The sequence below is a fragment of the Vicia villosa genome, unplaced genomic scaffold (assembly GCF_029867415.1).
Source record: "Vicia villosa cultivar HV-30 ecotype Madison, WI unplaced genomic scaffold, Vvil1.0 ctg.000779F_1_1, whole genome shotgun sequence".
NCBI classification, from domain to species: domain Eukaryota; kingdom Viridiplantae; phylum Streptophyta; class Magnoliopsida; order Fabales; family Fabaceae; genus Vicia; species Vicia villosa.
The window spans coordinates 620,151-636,708 of NW_026705348.1; the positions used below are offsets into that span (position 1 = coordinate 620,151).

The following is a 16,558-nucleotide window of genomic DNA, read 5'->3' on the forward strand; positions in this document are numbered from 1 at the left end:
AACTCGACTCAAATCAGTCTATAGCCTAAAACTTTCAAAACGATGCATATTTAATCTCATAATTTAGGAACCTGATTAAGGAAGATTAACCAAAAGCGATTAGTTCTCCATAGCCATTCGTACAAGCTTCGATAAAAAAATCATGAATAGTCAATCGTGAATAGTCTGTACCACCAGACCTAGATTCTAGAGAAGACAAAAGTAAAACCGGGTCATAATAACCCAACTGGGTCAAAAACATCCAAAACCCGGCCCACAATTGACCAAAACTTAAACAAACTAAGGCTGCAACTTAAAACGAAAACATGGAAATTATGCACTCCGAATCGGACTTCGACTCCAACACAAAATTTGTAGCTCTCTCTCTTAGCTTTCCGTCGATTATTAGAACGCCTTAATCGGATTCCTGGAACTCTAGTTATGATCGTTTCCGTGAAAGCTACCAAAGCTGAAAATAAAATACAAAAATAAAATAAGTATAAAAATAAGCTAAATTATAAAAACACATTAAAAGGGAAAAATAACCAAAATAAAACATGGAAATGTAAAAGTATAAATATAGAGAATCGTGTATCAAAATACACTGATCAACTACATTATATAACATTCTTAAAGGATAATAATAATATAAAAGCTCAAACACTACTAAAAGCCCAATAACCATACTAATAATATAAGTTCTACTATTACCCTTCTAAGAATAACAATACTACTAATATTATTCATAAAATACCCTTCTATCATTGCCGCGAGGTTCACTTGAACCTTGTCCTTAAGGTTCTAAAATTACTCCCGGATCCCATTGCTCATGTCCTTCCTCGAAAATGAGATCAAGGGCTGCCCTGAGACCATAGAGAAGCTAAATGGAAGGAGTGTATGGCCAATCGGTTCCTAACTTGTAGAATTTGAGGTAGTCAGCCCAATCAAAGAAAACTCTAAGTGATTTAACAATTTTTGAAGCTTCAATAGCTTTAGGGCTAGCAACCATAAATCATATCCCAGTAGGAAGGGAAAGTGCTTTCTGAGAACCAGTTATAGCCGCATCTACTCCCCATCTGTCCATATGGAAATCGAGAGCACAAATGGATGACACTCCATCAACCAAGAGGAGGGCTGGGTGGCTGTATGCATCAAGAAGTTGTCTGACTTTGGCTAAGTTATTGGTGACACCAATTTCTATCTCATTGTGAACAATGAAAATAGCCTTTATGGTGTGTGCAGAATCTGAAGCAAGTTTGAGAGGCGTACCGGGGTTAACAAAGGAAACTTTGTTAACAGCGTAGCGTTGTTTTCCATTAATCAAAGGTGATGAATTCGCTAATACAATTGTCTTTGTAGGAGTAATTTTTGCGTAATGGTATGAACCTTGTGGATTAGGCCTAGTTGCATTTTCTGTTAGATTCCATCTGAAGCTTCTGGCTTGTATCAAAGACCAATGATATTGGTAAGCCGGAGGACTGGGAAAAGGGCCGGAAGCAGAAGAGTGAGAGTTTGTATAATGCAACACAGCAGTTGCTGTAAGAATCTTTCTTGAAAATCTTGTTGAGGAGACAATGTAATAGTCCTTCGGAGATTGATTTAAGGTAATCAAAACCGCAGCTGATTGACCAACATGCACATCAAGTGAGTCATACATGTTCTGAATAACATGTGATGCTTCGACCCTAATGATGTTGTAGAAAGTACAAGTCAAATGTCAGTATTTTGTATTATCGTATCCACAGGGATTGGAGCGATATCAAAACTGTTCAACAATTTCTATAAGTCTAAGCATAAAGTTTCAAATTTGTTTGGTTTAAAGTTATGGAAAGTGAAAGTGCGTAAATAACGAAAGATAAATTTCAATAGAATAGACTTGTTAGGAATTGGTTTTCATCCACCGATTCAATATGCAAATCTTGGATCAGTTATACACAATCTATGCTTGTTTCATTATCATCACGTATTGCTCACAACAAAGTTCATGTTTAAACGTTTGTTGAGATTTCTTACCTTATGGTTTAATCGACGATTTATCAGCCTATTAAATAATACGGTAGCATTAAGAGTTAATACTTAAAGTGAATATTAAACCTAAATTTATATCTAGTATTTAGAGTTTAATAGTCGTTATGTTGGATCGAGATTAGAATCGTATTTGTCAATATCAATTCAATCCATGAAATAAACGGTAAAACAAAGATAACAACGATAATGATTCAAACATAAATTATATATAATGCCATGATCAAAGAAAATACATACTGTTTCGATGAACTACGACCAATCCCAACAAGAGAGGGATTTAGCTACTCATGGTAACTTGATGATCAATGGAAAAATTGAGTTGGAACGACATCAATGATGATTTCCCGACTCTCGATGTATATCCAGCTCCCTCTCCCTAAAAACCTCTATTCCTACTTCTATTATATCAGTATTATAAGATAAAAGTGAATGACTCCTTCTGAACTGGTTTCTGCTCCTTTTATAGCTGTTCTGGCCGCCTGAGTTCGCTACGCGAACAGAAGTTTGCTGCAGCGAATGCCTTTCTTCATTGTTAAGTCTTTGTTGAACCGCCAGAGTTCGCTATGTGAAGGGTATTTCGCTGCAGCGAATGTTTTCTTCAGCTTTAAGAAATTCAAATCTTCTAGAAACCGCCAAAGTTTGCTACAGCGAAATATGGTTCGCTACAGCGAATGTACTTCGCTTCTGCTCGCTGCTAGCAAAACTGGAAAGTTTGATTCTGACTTCGTTCGCTACAGCGAAATAAGGTTCGCTGCAGCGAATCGGGCCTTCGCTACCTTTCGCTGCAGCGAATGACCTGTTTTCTGGATTTTTGCCTTTGAGTGCCTGGAGTTCGCTACAGCGAAATATAGTTCGCTGCAGCGAATGCTCTGTTTTCTGGTTTTTGCTTTAAGGTCAAATCCTGCATAAAAACAAACCAAGCCAAGTAATCTTGCACAATAATAGTTTATTCAATAATTGGGGTTTTTTATGTGAGAAATATGTTAAATAAGTAAGATAAGTGCTATGTTATAATAAGTCATTTTAGCATGAATCAAGCACTTATCAAACTCTCCCCAACTTGAATCTTTGTTTATCCTCAATCAAAGTAAACAAGAGCAAGAGTTTCTATATCACCTTTCACATGATCAACCAAATATTTCAATGAAGTAGTCAAGGCACATGGTATTTGAAATTGAACATCCAAGGGTTGATGCTTTATGACTTCCTTTAGCATATAGAAATATTCATGAAACAAGTTTTCCACATAAAAGCCATGTCAATCAATCCAAAGCACTAAACATGTTTAATCATGAATCATACTTACCATATTTCTTTATATAAGTGAAAATGATGAGGTATGTTGATCTCTCACATGACAAATTTGCTAACATCTAAATCAATTCATACTTTTATCCAAGCAGGATTTGTTGATAAGCAAGAACAAAGATCACTAAGGTCTTTCATGGTTGTAATGTGGCTAAGGTACCAAGGAAGTGTCATTTCTAGGGATAATGGAAACAAAAAGTTTGTTGATTTTTCTTTTTAGAAGAGCACTCATAAATTGTGATTCTTCTACACATATCACTCATCTTACCTTCTTTCGTTTCTTTCTTTTTGAAAACATTATTTCTTGTTGTTCATTTCTCTTTTTCTTACTTTCTATTTCTTCTTTTGATTCTCAAATCTTTTTCTTTTCTTTTGAAGAAAGTCTTTTTCTCTTTTCTCCCCAACTTGAACAACACCTTATTTTCTTTGAATGCTCATTATGATTTGGAAAAAGATATCATGGTTTCAAGGTTTTATTCAAGGAAAAATAGAATCTATCATATATGAACTTTTTATGATTTTCAAAGATATAGAACAATATCCACTAAGTGGTTTACTTAATGTTTTGTTCAGTTCATCAATGATAGATTCATTGTAATATGGCTCAAAAGGGGTTGCAAAAGATCACTCACTCACAAGGGACAATGAGGCTATATTTGGTTTAGTAGTTACACTCTATTTCAAAGAATTTCCTTGATCCCTTCCATGTCCTTGCAATTACCAACATAAATGCAAGATTAAGCATGAATCAAACGAGTTAAAACAAGAATTTGCCAGTCTCCTTAGCATATAGTGAACAATGGAAGGTTACCTTACTTTCTTGTTTTAGAATTAAGTGATTCATATGAAAACATATCATGGCATAGGATTGAATGAACTGGTTTTATGCAGCCTACTCATGTCATGTATATGATAAATTCTAAGAAGTAGTAAACACATACCTTGGATAGTGCAATTCTTTCAAGTCATGCCCTTGCCTTTGGTTTATGTGAGGTTGATCTTCCACTCCATGCTTATTCTTTCATCTCATTTGTTTAGAGGACAAATGTTCAAGCATAATTATCATGGATTGGTCATAAGACACCTTTCCTAATTACTAGATTAAAACACACAAAATTCAAAGATGAATAAGATGGCATGATTGGCAAAGATTTTTGCTGAACTTGCTGCGTTCGCTGCAGCGAAGCAGGGCTTCGCGTAGCGAACTCTGCATAATTCAGTTTTCTGCAGAATTTTCTTTATGCTATGTCACGCCGTTTTCTTCCTACTAATCTATTAATTATGCATAAAGGAAATGAAAGCAATGAAAAGTTGGGTTACCTCCCAACAAGTGCTTGTTTAACGTCATTAGCTCGACGCCTGTTTCGAATAAACTTATGGTGGTTTGTATGAATTCGTCAAAATGTCCTTGCCACCATCATTTGGCCTTTCTTTACCATTTATCTTTTTTAATATCAGGCCTTTTTCATCAGGAGCTTTAGCTTTGGAATCCTCTTTGTGTTGAAACAATGTGAAATTGATTTCTTCATCTTTGTGCCTTATTTTCATCTTCCTTTCATCCACGTCAATCATCATTCGAGATGCTTTTATGAAGGGACGACCTAAGATTGGAGGACTATCTTCATCATTGTTCATGCTTATTACCACAAAGTCAGTTGAAAATCGAAAACCCTCTAGTTTGACCATTACTTCTTTCATTACGCCGATTGGTTCTGTGGTTGATTTGTCAGCAAGTTGCAACTTTATTGTTGTAGGGTTCAAATAAAGATCTTCAATTTTTCTCACGGAGGATAATGGAAGAAGGTTGACGCTTGTGTAAGAACAAGCATACACTCACAAATGAGTTTTTGATTCATGGCAAACATCACAAGCAACCAAATACAAAAGCATAAATGAATGACTCAAGACAATGGAAGATTATGAAGCTCAAATCACTCAGAAAATGGTATTGCATCTGTTAGGTCGACCAAGCAAAGCCCTAGGTCGACTCAAAACAAGAGCAAACTCAGCAAAACTGAAAAGGTCACTGTTAGGTCGACCTACCCACACTCCCAGGTCGACCTAAACTGAAGGGATTTACACATGTCACTGTTAGGTCGACCTACCCACACTCCTAGGTCGACCTAAACTGAAGAAAAGTCACAAAAATGCATTTCAACTGACTTTAGGTCGACCTAAACCTTCAACAGGTCGACCTAACTGGAAACAACTGAATTTAGGTCGACCTATACCTTCAACAGATCGACCTAAACCTTCAGCAGGTCAACCTAACAGATTTTAGGCCAACCTAACAGGTCAACCTAACTGGGACAACTTCAACTCTGCTTCTGTTAGGTCGACCTAAGCACTAAAGTAGGTCAACCTAATTGCTGAAAACTTCCCAAATTATGTGTTTTCTCTGCTCCAACATACCAGCAACTATATATATATCATTCCATGTTAATTATTCATCAACACCAACGACTGAAAGATACACAAAGGCTTCTCATCTTCGTTCTTCGTCATCTCCAACACAATTACACATAATCATTCTTGCGTTGAGGGTTAGTGATCGAGTTCGATAACGTCCATGGAACGGAATTGAAGATTCCTAGTGGGTGAAGATTTGTGGGGTTTTTGGTGAATAAAATCTGCGGGTTTTGTCCTCCAAGATAGGTGTTTCTTGGGGGTTTTTATCAAGAGGTTTCATCGAGGATCCATCTGAGTGTGAAGATTGAAGAACAAGGGTTCAAGGCAATTCAAGACACTGCAGAAAAGGGATCGAGTGAAGCTCTTGGATCACCTTGATCTGACTCAAGATTAAGGGCGAAGAAGATTCAAAGGATCGACATAATTGGTTTATGGTTTATCGCTTTGTTATCTTCTTTGTATAAACTGCTTTCAACATTAATGAAAGATTTCCCAATTTCAGTTTGGAATTGGGGGCAGACGTAGTCGTAGCGAGGACGATCGACGAACTGCCTAAACAAATATCGTGTTCTTGTCGCTTTTACCTTTTTATTTACGTTCTGTTCATATTTGGTTATAATAGCAAATTGATCAACGATTCGAGTGTTAAGATTGTGAATTAAGAACTTATATAAACATCACAATCCATCACACATTGAATCACCATCAATTTGATCATTATCACCAAGTGTTTGTGTTTTTGCTTCTTTCACTATTACTGCATTGCAAACGTCGTTCATCATATAAGAAGTTAATTGATTTTCAATAGAGCAACGTATTGATTCTATAGTGTATTCTCTTATCGTTTATCTCAAGCTGGTTAGTGGTTTTAACACATATACAATCGTTTCAATAGTGGTTCGGAATAGACGCGAGTCGATTCAGAATCACTTCCGCTTAAAGTTCAATTAATTCCGCAAAACTTTGTAAGATCTATTCACCCCCCCTCTAGATCCTAAGGCCAGCGTCTAACAAGTGGCATCAAGAGCTCTGGTTTATTCCGTGCTACGTGAAACACTTATTGGAAAGATGGCTTCCGGACCTAAAGGGGCTCACAATAGAGCTCCAGTTTTCAACGGTGAAAACTACGGCTATTGGAAGGATTGTATGTGTGTCCACATCAATGCAATTGATAGGAACATCATGACAACTATTGTCAATGGTCCCTTTCAGATCACCATGACAAATGCAGCTGGTGCAGTTGTTCCGAAACCAGAAAATACTTGGGATGCTGAAGATGAAAAGAGATATGCATACGATTGGAATACGAGAAACATTCTAATCTCAGCTCTAGGAGTTGATGAATACTATCGCGTTTCCCATTGTAGATCCGCTAAAGCTATTTGGGACACATTGCAAGTTGCCCACGAGGGAACGGATGATGTCAAACTAGCTAGGATCAATACGTTAACTCAAGAGTTCGAACTCTTCCACATGGAAGATGGTGAATCCATCGAAAACATGCAGAAGAGATTTGTTCACCTGAAAAATCGGTTAAATTCTCTTGATAGACCTGTTTCCAATGCAGTTGCTACTAACAAAATCTTAAGATGTTTGAACAGGGAATGGCAACCCAAAGTTACAGCAATAAAGGAAGTAAATGATCTAAACACCTTAGACATTACCACTCTCTTTGGTAAACTAGAAGAACATGAACAACATCTTAAATGCCTTGACATGCATGAGAAAAGGGCAAAGAAAGAGAAGAACATGGAGAAAGAGGTAGAGAAGAAGTCAATAGCTCTAAAAGCTTCAAACTCCAAGACCTCAAGACAAGAGCTAGAGGATAGTGATACAAGTGATGATGAAGACTCCGATGATGAGGAAATGGAACTGTTTGTGCGAAGATACCACAAATACCTAAAGAAAAATGGAGCGAAACATTCTGACAAAGGGTTGATCAACTATAGAAAGCAATCAAACAAGTTCAAACAAGATGACAATAACAAAGGAAAAATCAAAGGTCCTTGCTTCAATTGTGGCAAAGTCGGTCACTACAAACCGGATTGTCCATACCTTGAGAAGGAGAAAGAGAAGAACCAAAGAAAAGGTCACAACAAATCTAGAAGAGCCTACATAGCATGGGAAAGTGATTCATCTAGTGAAGACTCATCAAGCGATGAAGAAGAATTGACAAACTTATGTCTTACGGCTCATCAACACAAGAAAAAGAAACGTGTAAGTCATTTTAAACCTGAACTTGTAGATAAGGTATCTCATGCTCAATTAAAATTAGCCTTTGAAGAACTACATAGAGATGCAATTGAAGCTTTTAAACTTTTGGCCTCAAATAAGAAATTTTTTTCATATCTTGAATCAAAAGTTGAGAAGACCGAAAAGGACATGGAAGCTTTGAAACAATCTATGCTAGATATTCAAAAGGATAAAATTGAGGAAGATCCTACATCATGGTTTGGTTGTGAGACATGTCATATTTGGTAAAAAGAAGTGAGAGACCTAAAGGCCAAATTAGATAAGGCTCTACAACCAAAAATGACGTTTGCGGTTGATCCAAATAATTTCAAAAGATCATATACTCCTTTATATAGTAAATACACTTTTGTACCAAAAGTATCAACTAGCAAAACAGCATATTCTCATCATATTACCTGTCACTATTGTTGCAAAAAGGGACATACCATTGAAAAATGCAAATTTAGGAGGATTTTAGTTCCTAAAGGAGTATTTCAATGGTTGCCTAAATGCAACAGTTTATGTACTCACCACCCAGGACCCAATGAAGATTGGGGACCTTCCACTATAAATTAATTTTGCAGGAAAAGTGTCTTGACATTGCCGAAAGGTTGTGGTTCCTTGATAGCGGATGTTCAAGACACATGACGGGAGACATATCACTCTTTGTTAAAGTTCCACGCAAAGAAAAAGGGGTATGTCACCTATGGAGACAACAATCGGGGAGCTATACTTGGTAAAAGAAGTGTAGGTAACCCGTCTACCACAACTATAACTGATGTGTTACTAAGTAGAAGGTCTTAAACATAATCTCCTAAGTATTAGTCAATTGTGCGACAAAGACTTCAAAGTAACTTTTACAAATTTTGGCTGCACAATAGAACATATTAAGAAAAGAGAGATCATGTTTAATGGCACATGGGTAAACCACATTTATATGCTAAAACTTGGAAGAAGGCATATTTTTTTTTACTCTCAATCTAGTAAGGCATATAGGCATATAGGTTCTATCAATTCAGTTACTACTTATTGTTGAAGAGTCAGTTCATGTGTTCTTTTTGATGAATCTTATGCAAAATGTGTCGAGAAAGGTATATCTTTTGATAGTGCAGGCCCATCCACTGAAGAAATTGTCAAAGATAAGGAAGACGAAAGTGAAAGTGTTGCAAAGGAAGATGCTAAGAAAGAGAAAGATGAGTCTCATGATAGTGTTGAAAAAGAAAGTATCTCAAACAATGAAGAACTTCCTAAGGCCTGGACAAATGTAAAAGATCATCCAATCGACAACATAATAGGGGACATCTCAAAAGGTGTGACAACACGCTCCAAGATAAGTAACTTTTGTCATCATTTTGCTTTTGTTTCACAAGTTGAACCGAAAAACGTGAAGGACGCATTACTTGATGAGCATTGGCTAATGGCCATGCAAGAAGAATTAAACCAATTTAAACGGAATGATGTTTGGGACTTTGTCTCTCATCCGGGAGATCATCAAGTAATCGGTACTAGATGGGTTTTTCGTAACAAACTTAATGAGAACGGAGTTATCACTAGAAACAAAGCTAGATTAGTTGCTCAAGGTTACAATCAATAGGAAGAGTGAATTTGAGATGAGTCTCATGGAGCTGCTCAAAAGACTTGGAATGAGTGAAGCGAAGGAGATTGACACACCTATGGCAACAAATACTAACCTAGACAAAGATGAGAAAGACATCAATCTTGTCTAAAGGAATCTCACTTAAAAGCTGTCAAAAGAATTCTGCGATATCTACATGGAACTCCTACATATGGCCTATGCTTGATCGTATACCTATCATGTGCGACAACACAAGTACCATAAACTTGAAGAGCAAGAAGCAACTAGCTGACATCTTCACCAAACCTCTTGCAACGGAGCAGTTCTTCAACATTCATTGGGAATTAGGGATATTAGATATCTCTAATTTGAGCTAAATGCGTTTGTTTTCTTAATTTTATTCCTTTACTTTATATATATTGTTTATGCTCAAGCTAACATCTCTCTCAGTATGAAGGTAGTTCTTCATCACATCAAGTATCATTCCACATTGACTAGAGGAATATACTTCATTCTACGAAATGATGACGAGATACCTATAATTGAGAAAGTGGTAACATGTTTGTTGTTCACTTCCAAAAATATCATTGATGCTATAATATGCTATCAATTAACATGTTTATAGTGACTTCTTATATGCTTCTCCACCTATCTCATTTACATGTATATGTTGTTCATCATTACTCATAACATATCATGTTTGGACATAAAAATAGTAGAATAAGCATACATCTAACATGTTTGGGCAAACGTTAGCGAGCATTGCATTAGTTCGTTTCATTGCATTGCATCTCATTTCTGTCATGATATTATGTCTTTTATTACTTGAACTTAAGCTTGGTTTGTACCTTTAAATATGTTTGGATATTATGCTCTATTTCTTTACTATTGTGTTATGTAAGACATTGTTTTGTTTAGATTATTTTGTTATTCTCTTCTACTATTCTCCTGGTTTCTTTTGATGTTGTCAAAGGGGGAGATGAGTTGAGAGTACGGGGGAGCTTAGTACGGGGGAGCTTACGCATACAAGACCGGGGGAGCTTTCGTCATTTAAATGTTTGCCATCATCAAAAAGGGGGAGTTTGTAAGAACAAGCATACACTCACAAATGAGTTTTGATTCATGGCAAACATCACAAGCAACCAAATACAAAAGCATAAATGAATGACTCAAGACAATGGAAGATTATGAAGCTCAAATCACTCAGAAAATGGTATTGCATCTGTTAGGTCGACCAAGCAAAGCCCTAGGTCGACTCAAAACCAGAGCAAACTCAGCAAAACTGACAAGGTCACTGTTAGGTTGACCTACCCACACTCCCAGGTCAACCTAAACTGAAGGGATTTACACATGTCATTGTTAGGTCGACCTACCCACACTCCTAGGTCGACCTAAACTGAAGAAAAGTCACAAAAATACATTTCAACTGACTTTAGGTCGACCTAAACCTTCAACAGGTCGACCTAACTGGAAACAACTGACTTTAGGTCGACCTATACCTTCAACAGGTCGACCTAAACCTTCAGCAGGTCAACCTAACAGATTTTAGGCCAACCTAACAGGTCAACCTAACTGGGACAACTTCAACTCTGCTTCTGTTAGGTCGACCTAAGCACTAAAGTAGGTCAACCTAATTGCTGAAAACTTCCCAAATTATGTGTTTTCTCTGCTCCAACATACCAGCAACTATATATATATCATTCCATGTTAATTATTCATCAACACCAACGACTGAAAGATACACAAAGGCTTCTCATCTTCGTTCTTCGTCATCTCCAACACAATTACACATAATCATTCTTGCGTTGAGGGTTAGTGATCGAGTTCGATAACGTCCATGGAACAAAATTGAAGATTCCTAGTGGGTGAAGATTTGTGGGGTTTTTGGTGAATAAAATCTGCGGGTTTTGTCCTCCAAGATAGGTGTTTCTTGGGGGTTTTTATCAAGAGGTTTCATCGAGGATCCATCTGAGTGTGAAGATTGAAGAACAAGGGTTCAAGGCAATTCAAGACACTGCAGAAAAGGGATCGAGTGAAGCTCTTGGATCACCTTGATCTGACTCAAGATTAAGGGGGAAGAAAATTCAAAGGATCGACATAATTGGTTTATGGTTTATCGCTTTGTTATCTTCTTTGTATAAACTGCTTTCAACATTAATGAAAGATTTCCCAATTTCAGTTTGGAATTGGGGGCAGACGTAGTCGTAGCGAGGACGATCGACGAACTGCCTAAACAAATATCGTGTTCTTGTCGCTTTTACCTTTTCATTTACGTTCTGTTCATATTTGGTTATAATAGCAAATTGATCAACGATTCGAGTGTTAAGATTGTGAATTAAGAACTTATATAAACATCACAATCCATCACACATTGAATCACCATCAATTTGATCATTATCACCAAGTGTTTGTGTTTTTGCTTCTTTCACTATTACTGCATTGCAAACGTCGTTCATCATATAAGAAGTTAATTGATTTTCAATAGAGCGACGTATTGATTCTATAGTGTATTCTCTTATCATTTATCTCAAGCTGGTTAGTGGTTTTAACACATATACAATCGTTTCAATAGTGGTTCGGAATAGACGCGAGTCGATTCAGAATCACTTCCGCTTAAAGTTCAATTAATTCCGCAAAACTGTGTAAGATCTATTCACCCCCCTCTAGATCCTAAGGCCAGCGTCTAACAGCTTGATCCAAGATCAACCAAAGCGTTATCAAAATAGATATTTCCATTGGTAACCGGTAAGGTAACTTTTCCAGGATCCGCATTGTTTTCTTCCTCCTCCCTACTATTTTTATCTACCACAATACCTTTCGAATTCTCCCCAACTTTGTCTTGAACAATGTTATCACCTTTCGTCATGATTGCATTACAAGTTTCCTTGGGATTAACTTGAGTGGTGGCAGAAAACGTACCTCTTTGTTGCTCACTTAGTTGCTTCACAATTTGCCCAACTTGCGTTTCAAGATTTCTAATCGACGCATCGATGTTCTTTTGGTTTGCCATGGACAATTGCATGAATTGATTCAAGGTATCCTCGATCTTTGAAAGCTTATCTAGCTGTGTGTAACTTTGGTACTGATTCGGTCGGTTTTGGCCATAGCTTGCGTTGTTGTTGTGTTGGTACCCTTGATTGTAAGGAACCTGTCTTTGCTACTGATTTCCCATATACTTCACTTCTTCATTGATCGGAGGACAAAAACCGGTTGGATGGTCACCTGTACAAAGTTCACATAAGGCTACTTGTTGCGATGTGCTTGACGAACCGTGCATTTCTTTGAGTTGTTGAGGCAGCTTGGACAATTGTTTTGTCAATTCTTCCACGGTTTGAGTGAGTAGTTTATTTTGTGCTAGGATTGCGTCATTTGTGCCTAATTCCAAAATTCTAGCTTTCTTTTGTACGGTACCTCGATTGTGTTGCACCTGGTGATCTGTGAGAGCCATTTTATCGATGATTGCAATTGCTTCCTCTGCACTTTTTGCTATCAAGGAACCTCCCGTTGTTGCGTCAAGTAAAAGCTTTGGTTGAGGTAATAATCCATTACGGAAAATGTGGATTTGTGACATGTCATCGAAACCGTGGTTTGGACATTTCCGTAGCATGGATTTATAGCGTTCCCAGGCTTCACACAAAGTTTCAGTTGAAGATTGGGTGAATGTGGCAATAGCTGTCTTTGCGTCCATGAATCGGTTGTGAGAAAAGAATCTGCTAAGGAAGTTTCTCTCTAAAACATTCCAATTAGTCATGGTTTCCGTTGATTGATCGAGGTACCAATCCTTTGCTTTGCCGATCAAAGAGTGCGGAAATAACCTCATGAAGACAGCTTCCTCTTCAGCTTCTGGTGCACCTAATGTACCAGCTATTTCGTAGAATCGGGTGAGGTGAGTGTATGGATCTTCATGATCTAAACCTGCAAAAGGGTTAGCATAAATAATTTGCAGCAATCCTGTTTTCATCTCAGCTCGTCTTGCAACTGGATTGTTGGTGAGATGGGCGAACCGCCTTGGGCTACTTTCACACGAACCGTTAACAACTTCAGCCATTGTTTCTTTTGATGAATTTGATGAGGAAGTTGATGTAGATGCTCCTTTCCTTTTCTGTTTGGATTTTTGTTTCTTCATTTGCTTCTTGTTCTTTCGGATTGTTCTTTCGATCTCGGGATCAAAAAGAAGCTGCTCCTTCGAACTTTTGCCTCGAAGCATAAACTGAATTCTCTCCACCTATCCAAACACTTGAGCAAATGTTGCGAAAAATAGAAAAATATAAACAATATATAACAAATGCACAAAGCTTAAAAGTATAGAAACGATTGCGATGTTTTAATATCTTAAACGCCAATCCCCGGCAACGACGCCAATTTGATGTTGTAGAAAGTACAAGTCAAATGTAAGTATTTTGTATTATCGTATCCACAGGGATTGGAGCGATATCAAAACTGTTCAACAATTTCTATAAGTCTAAGCATAAAGTTTCAAATTTGTTTGGTTTAAAGTTATGGAAAGTGAAAGTGCGTAAATAACGAAAGATAAACTTCAATAGAATAGACTTGTTGGGAATTGGTTTTCATCCACCGATTCAATATGCAAATCTTGGATCAGTTATACACAATCTATGCTTCTTTCATTATCATCACGTATTGCTCACAACAAAGTTCATGTCTAAAGGTTTGTTGAGATTTCTTACCTTATGGTTTAATCGACGATTTCTCAGCCTATTAAACAATACGGTAGCATTAAGAGTTAATACTTAAAGTGAATATTAAACCTAAATCTATATCTAGCATTTAGAGTTTAATAGTCGTTATCTTGGATCGAGATTAGAATCGTATTTGTCAATATCAATTCAATCCATGAAATAAACGGTAAAACAAAGATAACAACGATAATGATTCAAACATAAATTATATATAATGCCATGATCAAAGAAAATACATACTGTTTCGATGAACTACGACCAATCCCAACAAGAGAGGGATTTAGCTACTCATGGTAACTTGATGATCAATGGAAAAATTGAGTTAGAACGACATCAATGATGATTTCCCGACTCTCGATGTATATCCAGCTCCCTCTCCCTAAAAACCTCTATTCCTACTTCTATTATATCAGTATTACAAGATAAAAGTGAATGACTCCTTCTGAACTGGTTTCTGCTCCTTTTATAGCTGTTTTGGCCGCCTGAGTTCGCTACGCGAACAGAAGTTCGCTGCAGCGAATGCCTTTCTTCATTGTTAAGTCTTTGTTGAATCGCTAGAGTTCGCTACACGAAGGGTATTTCGCTGCAACGAATGTTTTCTTCAGCTTTAAGAAATTCAAATCTTCTAGAAACCGCCAAAGTTCGCTACAGCGAAATATGGTTCGCTGTAGCGAATGTACTTCGCTTCTGCTCGCTGCTAGCAAAACTGGAAAGTTTGATTCTGACTTCGTTCGCTACAGCGAAATAAGGTTCGCTGCAGCGAATCGGGCCTTCGCTACCATTCGCTACCTTTCGCTGCAGCGAATGACCTGTTTTCTGGATTTGTGCCTTTGAGTGCCTGGAGTTCGCTACAGTGAAATATAGTTCGCTGCAGCGAATGCTCTGTTTTCTGGTTTTTGCTTTAAGGTCAAATCCTGCATAAAAACAAACCAAGCCAAGTAATCTTGCACAATAATAGTTTATTCAATTATTGGGGTTTTTTATGTGAGAAATATGTTAAATAAGTAAGATAAGTGCTATGTTATAATAAGTCATTTTAGCATGAATCAACCACTTATCACCTAACGAGTTTGAGGGCATGTCCTTGAATTCTAAAGTTAATTGATGTTGATATTCCCACGTTCGAGATCCTAATAATGTAAGTCTTCCCTTGATCACTATTTATGGTTGTATGATCTTGACCATTGATAAGAAGTTCATCAGGAAATGCTAGAGATTTTCCGGAATCCAAAAACGCCTTTAATGCTTTGTGGCTAGTCTTGTACCAATCACCAATGAGGAAAGTAAAATCTCCATCAGGGTATGCATAAGGCACAGAGATGACAGATCTATGATAGACATTAAGTGCTTCAAACCCTCCAGCTACTTTATGAAGCTGAGTTGACGGAAAGTATGTGTAGTTTCCAATCTGATCCTTGGCTTGAAACTTGTATGTGTAATTTGAGTTTGGAGGTATGGGACAGTTTGTTCCTAATACCCTATCTTGCCATGAGTTTTTCCTTTGTTTAATTCCATTCCAAGTGAGTAGAAATGGTTGGTCCAATTTGTTGACAAGATTGAGAATCACATTTTCATTAGTTACTAAGTCTATTTGAGGCCCCGGAAACTGACCATTGATCAGAATCACCTGCTGAGGAGTACCTAATGGAGAAAGAGTTCCATAAGTAACATTCCATGTAAAATATTTGTAACCATCTTCAGATTGAACTAGAGAAGCACTAAGCAAAACCAGAATAACAAAATGTAGCTTTCTCATTGCGTCCGTGTTCATCATAAAATCTGGCCATGCTGATGTCAGTGATTCTATAACTATTTCTATTGTTGCAGAATCAAAATTCACAATTTTGGTTTTGTTGTTAGTCGTAGAACCGGTAGGGTCGTGCAACTCCAATGAGATTGAGTGTGGATGATCATTTGTTTCCACGCCACAATTCTGAACCTCAAGATATTCATCGCCTTCTTCTATTTCTGTTTGTGAATTGATCTGACTTGGGTTCAAAACTTGATTCTACTGCTGGTGAAGGTGTGAATTCTTGAGAAGTCAAAGGGACTTTTGGTGATAATGTTGCAGAAAAATCACAATGTATAGATTCTGTCTCGACGCTAATATATGAGCCTGCTGAGGCATTCAACTCAACTGGAGGTTCAGGAGGTCGTGGAGGTTTCGCTATGGCATTCAAAGTGAAACCTTGATGCAACTCCAAATCTGACTCCCTTGGGAACGGTGGTTGTTAGGAACGGTGCTGCATCACGCTGTCACTAAAACCCTCACAATCAATTGAACTAGCAGTAGAGTATCTATCACAATCTACTCTAATTCGAAGAC

General features: G+C 37.4%; 1 protein-coding gene across 1 annotated transcript; it reads right to left on the minus strand.

Moving 5' to 3' along the window:
- Positions 1–991: 991 nt before the first annotated feature.
- LOC131631140 (L-ascorbate oxidase homolog) lies at positions 992–15,994 on the minus strand. The gene is made up of 2 exons (XM_058901919.1): positions 15,294–15,994; positions 992–1,664 (listed from the first exon to the last, which is right to left on the minus strand). Exons 1-2 carry the CDS (start codon positions 15,986–15,988, stop codon positions 992–994), a joined length of 1,368 nt encoding a protein of 455 aa, XP_058757902.1. The 5' UTR covers positions 15,989–15,994.
- Positions 15,995–16,558: the final 564 nt, after the last annotated feature.

Coding starts and splice junctions, on each gene's coding strand:
- LOC131631140 (XM_058901919.1), bottom strand. CDS start 15,988: ATGAGAAAGCTACATTTTGTTATTCTGGTTTTGCTTAGTGCTTCTCTA. Junction 1,665..15,293: donor CATGCCCTCAAACTCGTTAG/GTGATAAGTGGT, acceptor CAACATCATTAG/GGTCGAAGCATCACATGTTA.